Raw genomic sequence first — 16,856 nt, forward strand, 5'->3', positions numbered from 1 at the left:
CCATCTCTTCCAGTGCTCCAGTGTCTCACCAACGTGCTGTACCTGGATACTTGTCCAAGTATTCCTGTCAAACGAGCACAATTTCCCACCTCATAAGTGGAAAACTTTGGGATAGAAGTAACTCGTTCATTTAAGCTGTTCCATTTGGAATATAACCCCAAAGAGCTACTTTTAAAGCTTTCATGTCAGGGATACCTTTCATTTTCCTTGACAGAACACCCAAGTTCCACGGATTGATGAAATCCATGTAAAACTTCATCCTGTCCATCTGATATGAGAATATTGTTCAAAATCAGTATGAATGTGTGTAGTGGGTTTCTGTGGTTTGGGTTTGGTAGTAGGGGGGGCTACAGGGGTGGCTTCTGTTGGAAGCTGCCAGAAGCTTCCCCTGGCCCGTGGAGCCAATTCCAGCTGCTCCAGGACGGGCTTCCAAGGCCAAGCCAATCAGGAGCGACAGTAACACCTCTGGGATAACATATTTAAGAACAGGAGGTTGTGGCAGAGAAAGAATTCCAGCCAGGGAAGAGCAGAGTGAGAACATGGGAACGACAAGGTGGACACCAAGGGCAGGGCAGAAGGAGGGGCAGGAGGAGCTCCAGACACCAGAGCTGAGGCCCTGCAGCCCATGGGGAAGAACAGGGTGGGGCAGTTGTGCCCCTGCAGCCCATGGGGAGCATTGGGGTGCAGAGACCCCCCTGTGCCCATGGGGGACCATCAGGGTGCAGAGACCCCCCTGCAGCCCATGGAGGAGCCCCTGCTGGATCAGGTGGATGCAGGAAGGAGGCCGTGACCCCATGGGAGGCCCAGGATGGAGCAGGAACTGCTGGAGACCTGCAGCCCATGGAGAGGGAAGCCCACAAAAAGCAGGTTTTTCCTGGGTAGGACTTGTGGCCCCTGTGGGGGACCCACACCGGTACAGCTCATTCCTGAAGGACTGACCCCATGGAGTGACCCATGGGACAGCAGGTTGGGAAGAGCTGCTGCCTGTGGGATGGGCTCACACCGGAGAGATCCATCCAGGACTGTCTCCCGTGGGATGGGCTCACACCGGAGAGCTCCATCCAGGATTGTCTCCCATGGGATGGGCTCACACCGGAGAGATCCATCCAGGACTGTCTCCCGTGGGATGGACTCACACCAGAGATCCATCCAGGACTGTCTCCCATGGGATGGGCTCACACTGGAGAGCTCCATCCACGACTGTCTCCCGTGGGATGGGCTCACACTGGAGAGCTCCATCCAGGACTGTCTCCCATGGGATGGGCTCACACCGGAGAGCTCCATCCAGGACTGTCTCCTGTGGGATGGGCTCACACCAGAGAGGTCCATCCAGGACTGTCTCCCATGGGATGGACTCACACTGGAGAGGTCCATCCAGGACTGTCTCCCATGGGATGGGCTCACACCGGAGAGCTCCATCCAGGACTGTCTCCTGTGGGATGGGCTCACACCAGAGAGGTCCATCCAGGACTGTCTCCCATGGGATGGACTCACACTGGAGAGGTCCATCCAGGACTGTCTCCCATGGGATGGGCTCACACCGGAGAGGTCCATCCAGGATTGTCTCCCATGGGATGGGCTCACACCGGAGAGCTCCATCCAGGATTGTCTCCCATGGGAGGGTCCCCACAGGAGCATGGGAAGGACTCCAACTCCTCTCCCTGAGCAGCAGCACAAACAACTGCCCGTCACCCCCATTCCTGTCCCCTGCACTGCTGGGGGGGAGGAGGGAGAACATGGAAGGAAGGAGGGGTGGGGAGGTGTTTTTAAGATTATTTTACTTCTCACTCTTTGGCTCTGATCCTGTCAGTAATAAATTTAAGCACTATCCCCACTTTGAGTGAGTTTTGCCCGTGAAGGTGACCAGTCAGTGACCTCTCCCAGCTCTTCTCTCAACTCATGAATCCTTCACTGGTTTTTTTTCTCTCCTCCGTCCACTTGCGGGGGGGAGTGAGAGAGTGGCTTTAGTGGGGACCTGCCATCCAGCCAGGGTCAACCCACTGCAATGTGACATCCCCAAAAACATTTTATTCTTAAGAATAAACACACTGGCACGTTTGTCATGCCAGGGCTAAATCAGCCTTTCTATCCCACTCTTGTAACCGTTCCTGGGCATTCCCATTAGAAATAACTGAAGCCAATTCCTCTGAGAACAAGCCAGAGGTTTTTTAGGAATCTAATTCTGGAGCCAGATGCTTTGCTGATTCACTATTGAAGGGTGAAGGTACATTATGGGGCAGAAAAAAGGCTCCTTTTCCCTGGGGAACAGAGAGATGATGACAATGAATTGCCTGATCAGTCTCCATTTTTCTGGGGTTTTATTTATTATTAAATAGCCAAACACTGGTGAAGCTCTAAAAACCTCTAAGTAGCTATGACACAGAGACCAACAAAAAAGGAGAAGGAATACTGCAAGTTGGTTAAAAAAAGGGGGGGAAAAAGGAATATTGCAATCACACAGAAGAGGCAAGGGAAGACAGCGAGAGCTGAACATTCCAAGAATCAACAAAAAAAATGGGAAATTATAAAACAACACAAGAATCAAGGCCTATAAATGCAAAAACGATCTGAACATGAAGGGTTAGACCTGCAAGGACCTTGAGAGTGCAAATAAATTGCAAATTCAAACTTTATGGGAAGCTGTCAACGACTTCCTTAAATATTCTGCTGTGGGTTTATCCTTCAGCTGCTCATCATGTGCTGGCATCCCAACCCCAACTGGAAGTTGCAAAATACAGGGGTCAATCTCCACCAAATGGGTTGTTCTTCATTTTTTTTTGAGGACCAGCTGCTTTGGGGAGTTATCAAATGGAATTTTGGGAACATCCAACAGAATTTGCATTCCCGGGTTAAAATGGTTTTTCCCCATTCTCTTCACCGAGTACACACAGAACACTTTCAACCTAAAGTGCTACCTGGATTTTTAAATATTATCTGTACCCTTAACTGCTTAAAATTTCTTTTTAGCTCTCAGGAGAAAAACAAGTGCTCACAAAAATCAAAATGTTGCGAGTGCAGCTCCACAGGAGGGTGGGACTGGATTTAGAAAGTGATTGCAGAGTGTAACATGAAAAATATGTGCACAGCACTTTAGGTAAAAGCAGTTACTCATAATGGAATCCACTCACAGTTAACCTGGGCAGAGTGAAAACAGAAGTGTGGATAGAAATTGTCAAATATCTTCAATTATTATGAAAATGGAGGCTCTAAAAAAAAAAAAAAACTAGTAACTAAGAGAATTTATCCAAACTATGGTCAGGTTAAACTCTTATAATTGCCAGTTCAGCTGTGAGGAATAAGAATATATTCTTTGGTTTGCATTAAACAAGGGATTTTTTGCAAAATTCAGGTACTTCATGTTCAGTAATTACATTTTCACAAATTAAATATTTTCAGTGGTTCTACAGAGATGTCTCAGAATTCCTCATCTGCATCCCCTCATCAGCCCAGAGAGCACCATTTTTACTCATTTTACTCCCTTTCATTATACTCAATAATATTTTTACAACAGTAGAAGCCAGGAATGTCTGTGCACAATTATTCACACGGATAAAATACATATTTGATGATTCTTCCCCTCTCTCTCATTCAAAAATCATGCTTTAATTGTTGTAAATTAAATCAAATGCTGAGTAGGTCTTAATTGGTGTGTGAAATGCTTTAACACAAGGATGACTCTTAACGAGGACTTGAGGAGAAATGTGATTATTTAATGCAAAAGGGCAAGTGTGGAAGTCTAAAATTCCACACCAGCAAGGACTGGATGGAGAGACACCCAAGTCCTGCTGATGGATCCTTTGTGTCCCATCCTCTGGACCTCTGTCAACCTCAGGCACAGCCACAGCTCATCCCAAAAAGGGCTGACTGTTGACTGGGAACAGTTTGAAAAGTAATTTGATGACTAAGAATGGGCAAATTAAATCAAACAGCAAGAAATGGAGACAACTGGTAAGAAAATAAGTGTATGAAACCAGCCAGCAGGAAGAGACAGAGTGTAAGGTCCTTCCTACCCCAAATCCCTGCACTGCTCAAATTAGGGGTTTAAGCAGGAATCGTGTTCAGCTGCCAAAAATGTCATCAGAAGACATTTTTCAGAAGCAGAACTTCAGAAGTGAACATGGCAAAGAGAGGATTTTTTGGTCCTACTCCTTGATTTCAAAGGATGCAGCTGCACTGCAGAGCCATTATACCCAGCTCAGTGAATTTATGACTGGATTTATGGGAAATACTTACAAATTGGAGGGGTCAGAACATCCAAGAATCACACAAAAAAAAAATATAAAAGGATCATTACCTAAGTTCTTAAATTAATATCTTAAGAATGAGATGTAAACAGATCTCTGGGTCATCTTACTGGTATTTCTTTTTTTCATATAAAGACATGTTAGGACATTTTACTTGAGAATCCACTCTCTGCATTTGGTTGCCTGCTCATTTCTTCTCTTCCTGGTCCCTTTCTGAGTAGTAACTTGAAAAACTGTCACTCAAGGTGCTACTAAAAGTAAGAATTATTATTCTGTGAGAAGTTTGTTTTATTAAAAGTTGTCTGAGTGCAACCTCTTTAAGATGAGATTTCATCTCTACACATCAGGTCAAGCTCAGTAAGTGCAGAAATAGGTTTGCATATCCCTGTTTAGGGAAGAGGAGAATCCTTAAGGAAGAACAGGAACAAAAGAAAGTAACATAAATAGCCCCCACAGATCACAAATATTGTGATGTTATCTCTGGTGTAGCTACTTTGTTTCTGATAATCTTAAAAAAAAAAAAAAAAATCTTATTGCAATTTACTAAAGCAGATCAGGAAATTATCCACTGATTCCCTGCCTTGGAATTCTGCCCTTTTTTAAAGTGTAAGCTCAACATTTGAAAGGAGCAGATGATTACAGACATTTTCTCTTCAACCCCAGCAGATCAGCTGTCAATGTGCTGATGTCACAAATCAATGAGCTCCCAAAATCCCTCCCAGCCCGGGTTATCCTGTGATCCCACTCTGCAGCACACAGGTACCAGGAAATTCTCAGGAGCTGAATGTTTGATGAACCAAAAAGTGCATTTGTGAGCCTGGAAATGGGGCATGGGAATGTCAGAAACAAAGACACTTTCACCATCCAACCAGAACAAATATCCCTTGCACGACACTTCTCATTTCTCACTGAGGTCCTGAAAATTCTCAGCCAGTCTCAGGCACCAAATCCCTACTCCCAAAAAGAACTTTTATCCTCAAGTTGAGAGTTTTCTGCCTCACATTGAGGGATACACAAAAAAAAAAAAAAAATCAGTTCCCACTAAAGTTCTGCTTCTCAGCAATTCCTGGAATTTGGGCAGTCCTTAAAGCATCTCTGGAGGCTCCTGGGAAGTCAAATCCCTGAAAAGTCAAGCCCAAACTACTCTAAAAATACAGGTATCATCTATTTGGCCACATTTCTCAAGAGAAAATAAGGTATTCTCTTCAAAAGGAAGACCCAAACAGTGTCTTCTCCCAGGTGGATGGAACACCACTAATTCCAATTTTGCAAATTTTTCACAGCCATTAGTTATGAGTAAAAAACTGCACTAAACAGCACTGGGTTTTATTGCACAGGTTTTTATCTGATTTCTACTATGGACTTGTATATGTGCATTATTTTAGTTGCACTGGAAATTTAAATGCAAGTTTCATATGCACTAAAAAAATTCGCACCTAACAAAACCAAAGCAATACAGAAACGTTTCCACAACACTGAAATTCCAAACAAAACAAATAAAACATAGGCATGGAAAGATAAAGCAACACCTATTACACAACAAATTACAGGCCAAACAATTCAATGGCTGCAAAGTAAAAATAGATTTAATAAGAATTACATCGAGCTGAAGTTAAGGCAACATGCACCACTGTAATTTGAAGGTAAAAATTTGACAATAATTAAACACAAGAAGCTTTTTTAAGCTGAAAAAAATTCAAAGTAAATTCTATGCATCAAAGATACAAAGAATTTAGTACCTAAAATATCGAATCAACCTTAAATCTGCCTTAAGGTCTATTTTGTACTACTTACTTCACTCAAATCAATTAAGGTGAGGAGTTTTATTATTTACTACCTGTGGGTTCTGAGGGAACTAAAGATGCTGCAACTCTACAATTCCATGTGTGAACAACTTTGCTCTCATTTGGAAATGCTTTTCTTTATTTTTGACAAGGTTTTAAATGAAGATTAGCCAAGAAAAGAAAAGAACATAAAGGAAAATCTATGATTCTGTGAACTGGAATTTGATAAAGAGAATTAAAAAAAAAAAAACAAACAAACAGCTTTTGACCCAGGGCAACCAGAATAACTCTTTAGGCAAGAAAAAGCTTTCAGGGTTTTACACTGAATATGAATTAAATAACATTATTCCCTTTGGGGGGAATTAATTTTGGTTGTGCCATTAATTTTGGTTGTGCTATTCTAGGGAAAAACACAATCCAAAATCTCAATATATTAGACCATCTATTTGTGGTAACTGCACTTCTTCACCCTGGAGTAAATGTAACATATTTTACTTCTCCATGAAATTAAGACTGAGAACTTTGCATTCCCTGCACAACAAAGGCATCCAGGGAGAGACTTACCTGGAGTGATTATGCTCTAAATCCACATCTGGATCATACTGAGCAAATCTGCCCAAGTAATTGTAACATAAATGAGTTCAAAACTCAAAGAACATTAGAACTAATCAAAGCAGTTCCCTCCTGGAAAACCATTCCAACTGGAAGACTGGGACAGACGTGTTGGTTGATGATTTAACCGACATCAAACAAATATAGAATTGAAATACAAGTCACAGGGCCATGGAATGTTGTGTAAAATCTGGCTATGGACACAAAAATGGTCAGAAAGTGGGAAAATCTCTCCCATGAGGAAAAGCTGGGAGAGCTGGGGGTGTTCAGGGAGAAGAGAAGGATCCAGGGAGACCTTAGAGCCCCTTCCAGAGCCTAAAGGGGCTCCAAGAGAGCTGGAGAGGGACTTGAGACAAGGGAGGGAGGGACAGGACACAGGGAATGGCTTCCCACTGCCAGAGGGCAGGGTTAGATGGGATATTAGGAAGGAATTCTTCCCTGTGAGGGTGGTGAGGGGCTGGGATGGAATTCCCAGAGAAGCTGTGGCTGTCCCATCCCTGGAAATGTCCAAGGCCATGTTGGACAAGCATTGGAGCAACCTGAGATAGTGGAAGGTGTCCCTGTGCATGGCAGGGGGTGGATGAGATGAGCTTTAAGGTCCCTTCCAACAAATAATGATTTAAAGATGCTTGTGGATCTTTTTCTGCTGGACAAGTGCTCGATCCCAGCTCTGCTCCTGGGACAATGGAAAGCCAGAACAAGGGGTTTGTCCCATACTCTCCCCCCTGGTGTGGAAAGAGGAGAAGCACTGGGTAAAATAATTCCAAAGTCTCTACCTGTGATATACATTCACTTAAGGAGTGTCACAATGGCACATGTGGGATCCAGGGCACAATGTTACCTAAATATCCAGTCAGTGTCATTCCTGCACTAAGGATAAAAGGACACAATCAGCCCAAGAAGTTCAATGTATCCCTGGACTAACAGAGAATCATATAAAATATTCTGTAGTTAAAACAATAACCTGACTAAATATAACCTTGTGTATAATCTCAGAGCTGACAGGTTTGTTTCACGCCCCAAATTTGACAAATTCCCACATCACAGCCCTTCGCAAACCAGCAGCAACGAGAAGCTGCTCGATCCACGTCCCACCACCACCTTTCACCAGGAATAATTACCCGCCTTTATTACCCAACTTGGAACGATTCCTCAGAGCAGCAGCCCCACAAAACGCTCTCAATAAAGATCCTGCGGCTTCATTTTTCCTTTTGGAGCGGGGAAATCACGGTATCAGCACGAGGAGTCTCCCCCCAAGCCTTATTTGCATTCACAGCCTGCCAGTTGGGTGAAGTTGCTCCCCATTTAGGCAATTCTGTCTCCCAGCAACCCGAGCTGTTGCCAGGAGAAGCCCTGGGAAGAGCTTCCTCCGCACCCCCCGGCTGTGAGCCGCATGTTAAACAGCCCACCAGCAACTCCAGGGACTCAAACATGAGATTTATTTTTTTTTTTCCATCTTTTTTTTTTAAGTTTTGGAGGGGTTTAGTGATGAATGACACCTCCCTTTATACTGGCACTGGAGTGAGAGGTGATCTGGAAGCCCAGGGTTTTTCCATTGGGAGCAGCATTTCATGGATGTGAAGCTCTGGAAACACATTTCCTGTGTGTTTTTTAATCTCTCAAGCCCCGTGTGTGCATGTTAAAACTTCCTTTTGGTTGTTGTTTTCCAGCTGCCAAGAGCAAAAAAAAGCACAATGCAAACAACACCAAAAAAAGAATCCCTTTATGTTGACTTAACCTTTGCTTCTCCTCTCAGCACCTTCCCAAATGTAAATTTAATGGGTGGTTAAAGGTAAATCCTGGTTTTCCAATGACAGAACAATATTTACAGTTGTACACTTGGCTTGAAAATGAGGGGGGTTGTGTGTAAATATAATTACCTGGCAAAGTGCAAAGAAAATGTGACACATTCCCACAGGCAGGTTTTCCAAGGAAATTCATCCTGGATGTTGGAACCACAAATTTGAGAAGTTCTTCCAGAAAATAAACAACTACTGGGGTGAGGGGCTTCTTTGCTTTACATTCTTTCTGCCTTCAATCTTGGCATCACAGTAAAATTGTAATGAAAATTAATAATGTATGGAAATTGATGGCTTGAGTGTGTTTGAGGCAAAGATTGTCTCTTAAAATGAAGGAATAAGTAATTAACTCTTCTGAATTAGGAAGGTAAATTGCAATTCAGAAATGCTAAACCACATATGACGTTGTTACTCAACACACTCCTGAGCTGCACTTCAGTGGAAGTCAGATCTCATTTTTTTCAGCCCCTATTTCATCTAAACTCAATAAAAATGGTTAATTAGTTGTGTAAAGCACTGCATCAGGTAAATAAAGTGGTGGAAAACTTGAAGAAACTGATCCTCCTAAACCTTAAGAGAAAGCTCCTTGAGGTTTGTCCTGAAGCACAACCTCACCCAAGAACCCCTATTTTACACCTAAAATACAGTGATATTAAATTCATATCTGAAACAGTTTTATATTTGCCTATGATTACAAACTTTTCCAATCGCTACAGGAAATAGATATTAATAGTTTTCATTTTATTCCTTATTTTGAGGACATGGTTTCGTGGTGAACATGGTTGACAGTCAGATGTGATGAGACAAATGGAAGAATTATTGACCACAATAATTTCTGTTCAGTGTTTTAAGAACAGTAAAACAAGACCAGTATGGAAAGAAATTCCACTAAAACCTACTGGTATAGAAGCAAAACAACTTCAAGGGTTATTTCTCCTTCTGAATGTTGTGTTTGGAAACCATTCAGCTTCAAAAGATTTCCAACTGAATGAAACATTAGAAATTACCTGTTTATGTTCTGCACTAATTCAATGTCAAGAAGTGCCTCTGAAGGAAGAAGAAATGATCCCTGATGGAAAACTTCACCACATCTTCTAGAAACCTCAGAAGAAAACCTGTTATCCCTCCACTCAGCCTGGGGAAAACTGGAACACATGTAAGAAGTGAGGTGGAAAGCCCCACCCTGCAATAAATCAGAGGAGGATCATCAAGATCCTGAGAGAATTCTCTAACTGCTGGAGTATTCTAGAAAAGATGGACACTCCTGCAAGCACCACAGCTCCAGCTGGGAGGATTTACAGAGTCACAGCCCACTGCAACTTCTCCTTGAGTTCAGCAGGTCAATTAAAGCACTAATTCCAGAGAGAACTGAAATTCAGTGTGTATGAATTTAATGGAAAATTATGCAGACTTGGAATTAAATCAAACAGTCAAAGCAAATGCAGATCAATTCATAAAGGTAAAAGCAGAATCAGTCACTTTATCACTGACTTTGGTATGAAGGAGATGGTCACTTAAACCAGAGCAACACTTTAACCTAAAATGTTAGTTATCTTTTGATACATAGACAGAAAAATACTGATCAGGAATTAGACTGCAGTTGGCACCATCCCTAGGAAAATCTGGTGTCTACTTCTGATATTCAAAACTTGAGGAAGACATTAAGTAAGGAGAATTTAAGGTAAAGAAACAAAAACTAATAAATTATTGAAAAATGTGCCTTCTGCTGACAATAAGAATTCACTTTGTTTGGTTTGTGTTTGTTTGAAGTCTTCACTTCTTTAAAAAACAGGCTAAGCAGCAGTTTAATTATGATCTAAATGTATTTCATGAACCAGCAAACACCAAACTGTTCATCTTCACAAAGAAAACTGGACCAACCTGCAACAGCTGGAAGTCGAAACATAACGTGATTCAAAACAGGCACCTTTTAAAATGCAGAGAGTTACAAAACATTGGAACAATCTATGAAATTCTGCAGTGGATCCTCTGTCAAATGACATTTTTAATCAATGTTTTCTGTAAAGAGTGTGATCTGACTCAAGCAAGAATTAATTCACAGAAACGTTGTGCTTTTCTTATACAGAAGGTCAGACTAAAGTTCACCGTGACCTCCTTCACATTGGTAATTATTGCTCTATTCATCTTTAGATATAAAGCCAAGAGGCTTAATAGATTTAAATAATCATAAGTCTGGCTCCCCAGGAGCTGTACTTTCGCTGCCTCAACAAAGTCAGCCCACTACAGATGTGTAAGAAGATATTTCCTGACACTACTCATTGGGATCAGAAGGAAAAACGTTCTTTTAATCTATTACACACTGTTATCTCAGGATATCTAGCAGAAAAAAGTATGTATGTGTATATATTTATATGTATTTATATATGTATATAAATAATGTTATTCAAACTCGACATTCACAAGGCTCCTTGACTGTGAGCTGCTACCACCATCATAAAATAAAATAGTCCATTAAATAGTGTAAGCAATAAATACTCACTCAGAAAAAACAGCCAAGTTTCAGCAGTAACATAACTAAAATTAATCCTGAAAAGTTGAGTTGTACCAGAAAGGTAGAACCAATAAATAATATGTGTCTTTAAAGCACGACATCATATGGCACCATTATACAAAAATAGACAAGAGATAATTTTCAAAAATAAATGCAGCAGCTCTACTCGAGGAAAGAAAACAGCACAACAAACTCTAATTCCCAGATTATGAAATTTGGACGAGATCAGATAAATTCAACTTGTTTGCTAAAAGAGTAAGTGAAGTTTACCAATGTTTGTGTTGCTTTCAGCTCCTGTAGCTTGTCGTAATTTAACTGAGTTCTACAAGCAGAAGCATTTATATCACAACCTGCTTCAGACACTTCACAGAAATCTGTGTAATATTCAGGTTTAACTGCATGACTTTCTTAGGTCCTACATTAGTGCTAACCCAGGCAGCACTAACACCTCTGGTACTTCAATCTCTCTCCAGGTTCAGCTCCTGAAATGGTCTCAGGCTGTGGGAAGGGCCTGGTTCTTCTCCACAGGGATTTCAGCAGTGGCAGCAGCCTGTCCTTTGAGAGCTCTGCCCTGGCAGACCCAGGCACTGCAGCACAAGGGAAGGAGCTCCAAGAAAAGTTAGAGGCTCTCAACACCACTGAAGATGAAGAGGATGGACACCTCAGGTTCCTGGATTGGGATCAGTTACTACTTAAAAAAGGTCTGGCAGTCGTTTTCCTCAAGTGTCCACAGACTAAGGCAGAGTTTGGCTCACCAGGAAAACCTGGATGTCCAAGGGTGGTCACAGACCTCTGATGTGACAAGAATCAGAGACCTGGCACAGCACACACAACTTCAGCACGTCCTGGATCAGGACAGGTGATGTAGGAATCATCTTTCCTAGCACCAAAGAACAGGATGGGGATCTGCACCCTGCTGAAATGCATTCCTTGATTGCACGGAGCTCCAGAGGGAAACCGAAGTCCTGCCAGTGACCACAAGACAACAGAGATCAGGATCCAAAGGAAGGCTGGAAAGGTAACCAAGATATTCAACATTTTCAGCTTTCAGAGCTCTGGCTTATCTAGGGAATTATCATGGAATCACAGAATACCCTGAGTGGGAAGGGACCACAAGGATCATCAGTCCAACTCCTGGCCCTGCACAGGATACCCCAAAAATCCCACCCTGTCCCTGAGAGTGTTGTCCAAACACTCCTGGAGCTCTGGCAGCCTTGGGGCCGTGCCCACTGCCCTGGGGAGCCTGTTCAGTGCCCCACCACCCTCGGGGGGAGAAAACCTTTTCCTGAAATCCAACCTAAACCTCCCCTGGCAGAGTTCCAGCTGTTCCCTCAGGTCCTGTCCCTGGTCACAGAGAGCAGAGATTGGAGTTGCCCCTCAGGAGAGGGTGAATCGCTCAGGAGAAGCCCCCAAGAAGTGCCAGAGGGAGAAAGGGCCCTTCAGGGTGCTCTGAATTTTGACTTTCTATGAGATCTAAGGAACAAAATATCATGCAGAAAACTGGGAACTTCATGAGAAACACAGAGCTGCTCAGTGGACTAAAATGCAAAGAGAGAACACACAGGAAGGAGAAACAACAGCACGGGAGGCATAAAAAAGAATTTGTTATACAGCATTGCCTGGGCACAATATCAGAGAGGTCAAAGCTGGAATTCAAACTAGCTGAGGACAGAAATGACAATAAAAAACAATTCCACAAAAATGACAGGAGTAAAAAGCAGCTCAGAGAAAATCGAGGTGCATTGGTGAGTAGAGAACACAACATAGAAGTTGTTACAGAAAAAGACTGAAGCACTCAAAAGCTCTTTTCCTAAGTCTTCAAAAACAAGGTCTGCTCCAAAAGCTCTCCAGGCACTGGCAGAGTCAGAAAGAAAAGCAGCAAATAATGTGAGAAGAAATGGGTAATGGAAGCTAAATGTGTTTAAAGGAGCCACATGGAGATTTTTGAGAGCTGCAAGGCAAGCTTGCTGGTGGGGCCACCAGGACACTGTGACAGATCTGGAAATAATGATATAGAAAAATCTGTACCTAGAAAAATCATGGTGATTTTGGGAGATCCCTGATGGTGAGATATGGGCTACAGTAACAGCCATTTTTAATGAAGGCAAAAAGAGGATTGAGGGGCTCCGTTTCACCTCAGTCCCAGGACAGATCATGGAATAAATCCTCTCAGAAATTATTTCCAAAAGGCAAAGCAGCGGCTGTGACACGTGTTGGCTTTAGCAGGGTTCTGACACCCTCCCCTGCAGCATTTGCATGTGAAAGCTGACAAAGTGCTGGCTGCGGGAACAGCCTGCCAGGCACGGGACACGTCAGAAATCGGCAGGAAAATCGGCCTCCAAAGGCCGGGATCGATTTCCTGATGTCTGGTGTGCAGCAGGTCACCCCGGGGGCTGAGGCTGGGCCAGGATCATTCAATATCTGCAACAGTAACATGAACGAGGTGACAGAAAACACGCTCAGCAAATCTCAGGGCAACGTTAAACAGACACGACAAACAGCAGAGGTTTGTCCAAGGAGACTTCGGAAAACTCCGGGTTGGAAAAACCAACAGAAACCGTCTGGAGGTCAACAAGGAGAAGAGCAAGTTCTGCACCAGACGATCTCCGAGCTGCTGGGAAGGAGCTGTGGGGCTGCTGGACCCCGGGTTAAATGTGTTCTCAGTGCAAACACAGCAAACTGGGCTGGGCTGCATCACAAGGAGTGGGCACAGCAGAGGAAAGGGGAAAAAAAACTCCCTTCTAGGCTGCACTGGTAAGAATTCACCTGGAATACCATCTCCAGTTTTGGCTCTCAGTTCAAAAGAGACTTTAATAAAATGGCAAAGGTCTGAGAGGTCAATAGTCCAGTTGGCCATCAGCCTAAAATTCAAATTATCATTCTCTTCTGAAAGTAGTTTACATCTTATTTTAACTTTTGCAGATTACCAGAGGCCCATGCTGTTATTAAATATGTAATACCACATTTAGCCATAGAAGAACATCCAAAAAATTTCATGTTTGGCCTTATGAGGATGCTTTTTGTACAAGCAGCACAATAAATTATTCTATCTGCGGAGTCACTGAGCATAAAAGGGGCTTAGTGTGTCTTCTGTCCAGGCTTTTATCAACGAGGTGCCACTTTAATCCAGGCAATGTTCTACTCTTGGTATCATCTCTGGAGTTCACTGCTATAAAGACATAAACCCCATCTCTGCACCCCTCCTTTGAGCCCATTTTCTCCACATCAGACATTATAATGTTCCTGCTACCTTTAATTTTACCACCACATTCAGATTTTTACCAAATATCTATAAAATGTAAGATTTTACTGTGCTCTCAAACACTGGGCTTATGCCATCATCCATTTATTATCCTCCCACCAGCACTTACATACTTTATGTGTTTAAATATTTCTTTTTTTTCCCTAAGTTCACACACTTTTTCAGGGTCTACAGGAGTCTGGAGCAAAGATACATATAAATAACACCTTGTACAATAAACACCTTGTAGGAGAAATACTGAAGACACGTCTTAGAGCACCTCAGTGCCACTGTAATTCCTTTAGAATGGCACTGACAATCATCTTGGAACACTTTCAGCTCCTGGGAGGGCTGTCAGAAGGCAAAATTGCTTAATTCTGGGTTGTTACTTTGCTTACCTGACAGCACACATTTACTCAAAGGAAAATCACTGAAAGAATTATTGAGAACTTAAAAATACTTTGCAAACAGAACCATAGAATGGTTTGGGTTGGGAGAGACCTTCAAGATCATCCACTTCCAACCTCCTGCCATGGGCAGGGACACCTTCTCCCATCCCATGTTGCTCTAAAGCCACATCCAACCTGGCCTTGGACACTTCCAGGGATGAGGCAGCCACAGCTACTCTGGGAATTCCATCCCAGCCCCTCACCACCCTCACAGACAAGAATTCCTTCCTAGAACATCCACAGAAGAGCCACTCTATAATCAGGAATTATTTTTTGGCATTTATTTTATTTAGCAGTAGAAGTAAGTGATATATAGAAATCTGTTTAAAACCCTCAATAGGACTATTGCCGCCCTCAGTAAAAATTAGACAGAAAATTCAATATTTCAAGAGAAATCACAGAATAGAATCACAGGATGGTTTGCGTGGGAAGGGATCTTAAAGCTCATCCAGTTCCAACCCCGTGCCATGGGCAGGGACACCTTCCACTAGCCCAGGTTGCTCCAAGGCCCGTCCAAACTGGCCTTGGACACTTCCAGGGACGGGGCAGCCGCAGTTTCCCTGAGCACCACCAAGGACAGCGCTCGCTGTCTGCTCCAGCAACCACTAATTCCTAATTCTTACGACACAAAGGAATCGTCACCACGCGAACGATCCACGACGCAAACGCGCTCCCACCGGACATTTCCTCCCCCTCTCCCCGTCACCCCCTCACGGGACGCGCCCCCCTCCGCCATGTTTCCCCCCGCCCCTCAGCGCGCACGCGCAGCTCCGGCCCCGCCCCTCCGCGAGGGCACCGCGCACGCGCGCGGCGCGGCGGGGGAAGGGGGCGCCGGGCTGAGGCAGCGGAGCGGGAACAGAGGGAAGGGAAGGCGGTCTGACCTTACCTGCCACCGCCATGCGCTGGGTCCTGCCGGGCAGCGCTTCGCCCTCCTGCGGCAGGCGGGAGGCCGAGTCGCCCATGGCGAAGGCGGAGCCGCGGAGGGCGCGGGCGAGCAGGAGGAGGAGGAGGCGGCGCGGAGGCATCGCCCGCTCAGGGGGAGCCCCGGGGAGGGAGGGGCGGGGGGGGGAGCGCCCCCTGCCGGGCGGCGGCAGAAAACGCACCCCCTTCTCCGCTCCCTCAGACGGTCCCTCACGGGTCCCCTTTCCTTGTCCATGTCCTCCGTGACTCTTTATCCCGAAATATCCCTTTGCACGGTCCTCCCAAACACCTCTGTGGAATGCTCCTTGCTATGGAGTCTATATGCGCGATTGTTTCCCGTATTATTTTGCAGCCTCGGGAGGGGTTTTTGTCTACGTGCCCCTCATGCGGTCCCATTCACCTCATCCTCATCTATATCACATTAACCCTCTGTCTTGTCCATGCTCCCGGTTTCAGGAGTATTTGTGCAAATACATTCAGGAAAACACACTACACAGACTCTTCATTCACTAATGTGCTTTATTGTACAATATAATCATAGAACCACAGAATGCCTTGGGTTGGAAGGGACCTTAAAACTCATCTTGCTCTAACCCCCAATTATATATGGGTTTTTTCTATGACTTTTCTGTTGTCTATTTACGCAGCATTCTCCTGCGTTACATTTAGCCAACATACTGGATCATCCCAATCTTGCTGAGTACTTTTTGCATGAAGATGCTCCAAGTAACATAAGTCTTCAGGCAGAAGCGTCTGCACCTATGTTTTCAATAAAAGTGAAGAAATAAAAAGTGAATGGAGTAAAAGTGCCTGTGGAAAATATCCACTGTGTTTTGGGGATAATACATATTCACACATATTCATATAATCACAGAGTGGTTGAGATTGAAAGGGACCTAAAGCTCATCTCATTCCAATCCCCTGCTGCGGGCAGGGACACCTTCCACTGGACTATACAAAGGACAGGAGAGAAATTCATTGCAAAATTCATCTGGAGGGTTTTGAGAAAGTTGGATTGTTGGCTGAATTGATAGAAGGTGATAGAACAACAAACTAATACATAATCTGAGAGGAAAGTCATATAATTCTCTCAAGAAATGGTCCATGATGGATGCAGTTCCTTTCTGCTCTTAATCAATCTGAGTTTTACCTGGATACCATACACTTGAGGCCTAGAATTTAATTCACATTTATAACGGCATTGGGTATTTATAGCAATATTGAGAATTCCCAGGTGCTCCTAGAGAAGCAGGAAATTCATCTTTTAGGAGTCAGGCTTTCTTCAAAATTAAAA

The 16,856-nt window shown here is 43.8% G+C and overlaps 1 protein-coding gene across 3 annotated transcripts in view; it reads right to left on the reverse strand.

Annotated features, from left to right (window-relative positions):
- Positions 1-15,698, reverse strand: part of MSRA (methionine sulfoxide reductase A) — a 250,644-nt gene extending 234,946 nt beyond the window's left edge. The window contains exon 1 of one of the 3 annotated variants that reach the window (XM_064651239.1): positions 15,528-15,698. In XM_064651239.1, coding sequence (XP_064507309.1) covers positions 15,528-15,666 — 139 coding nt within the window. In that variant the 5' untranslated portion in view covers positions 15,667-15,698. Of the gene's footprint in view, positions 1-7,774; positions 7,894-15,527 lie in introns of those variants that run through there. The other 2 variants (XM_064651238.1, XM_064651240.1) reach the window with 2 other exon arrangements.
- Positions 15,699-16,856: the final 1,158 nt, after the last annotated feature.

The sequence above is a fragment of the Pseudopipra pipra genome, chromosome 3 (genome assembly GCF_036250125.1).
Source record: "Pseudopipra pipra isolate bDixPip1 chromosome 3, bDixPip1.hap1, whole genome shotgun sequence".
In the NCBI taxonomy this organism is placed as follows: domain Eukaryota; kingdom Metazoa; phylum Chordata; class Aves; order Passeriformes; family Pipridae; genus Pseudopipra; species Pseudopipra pipra.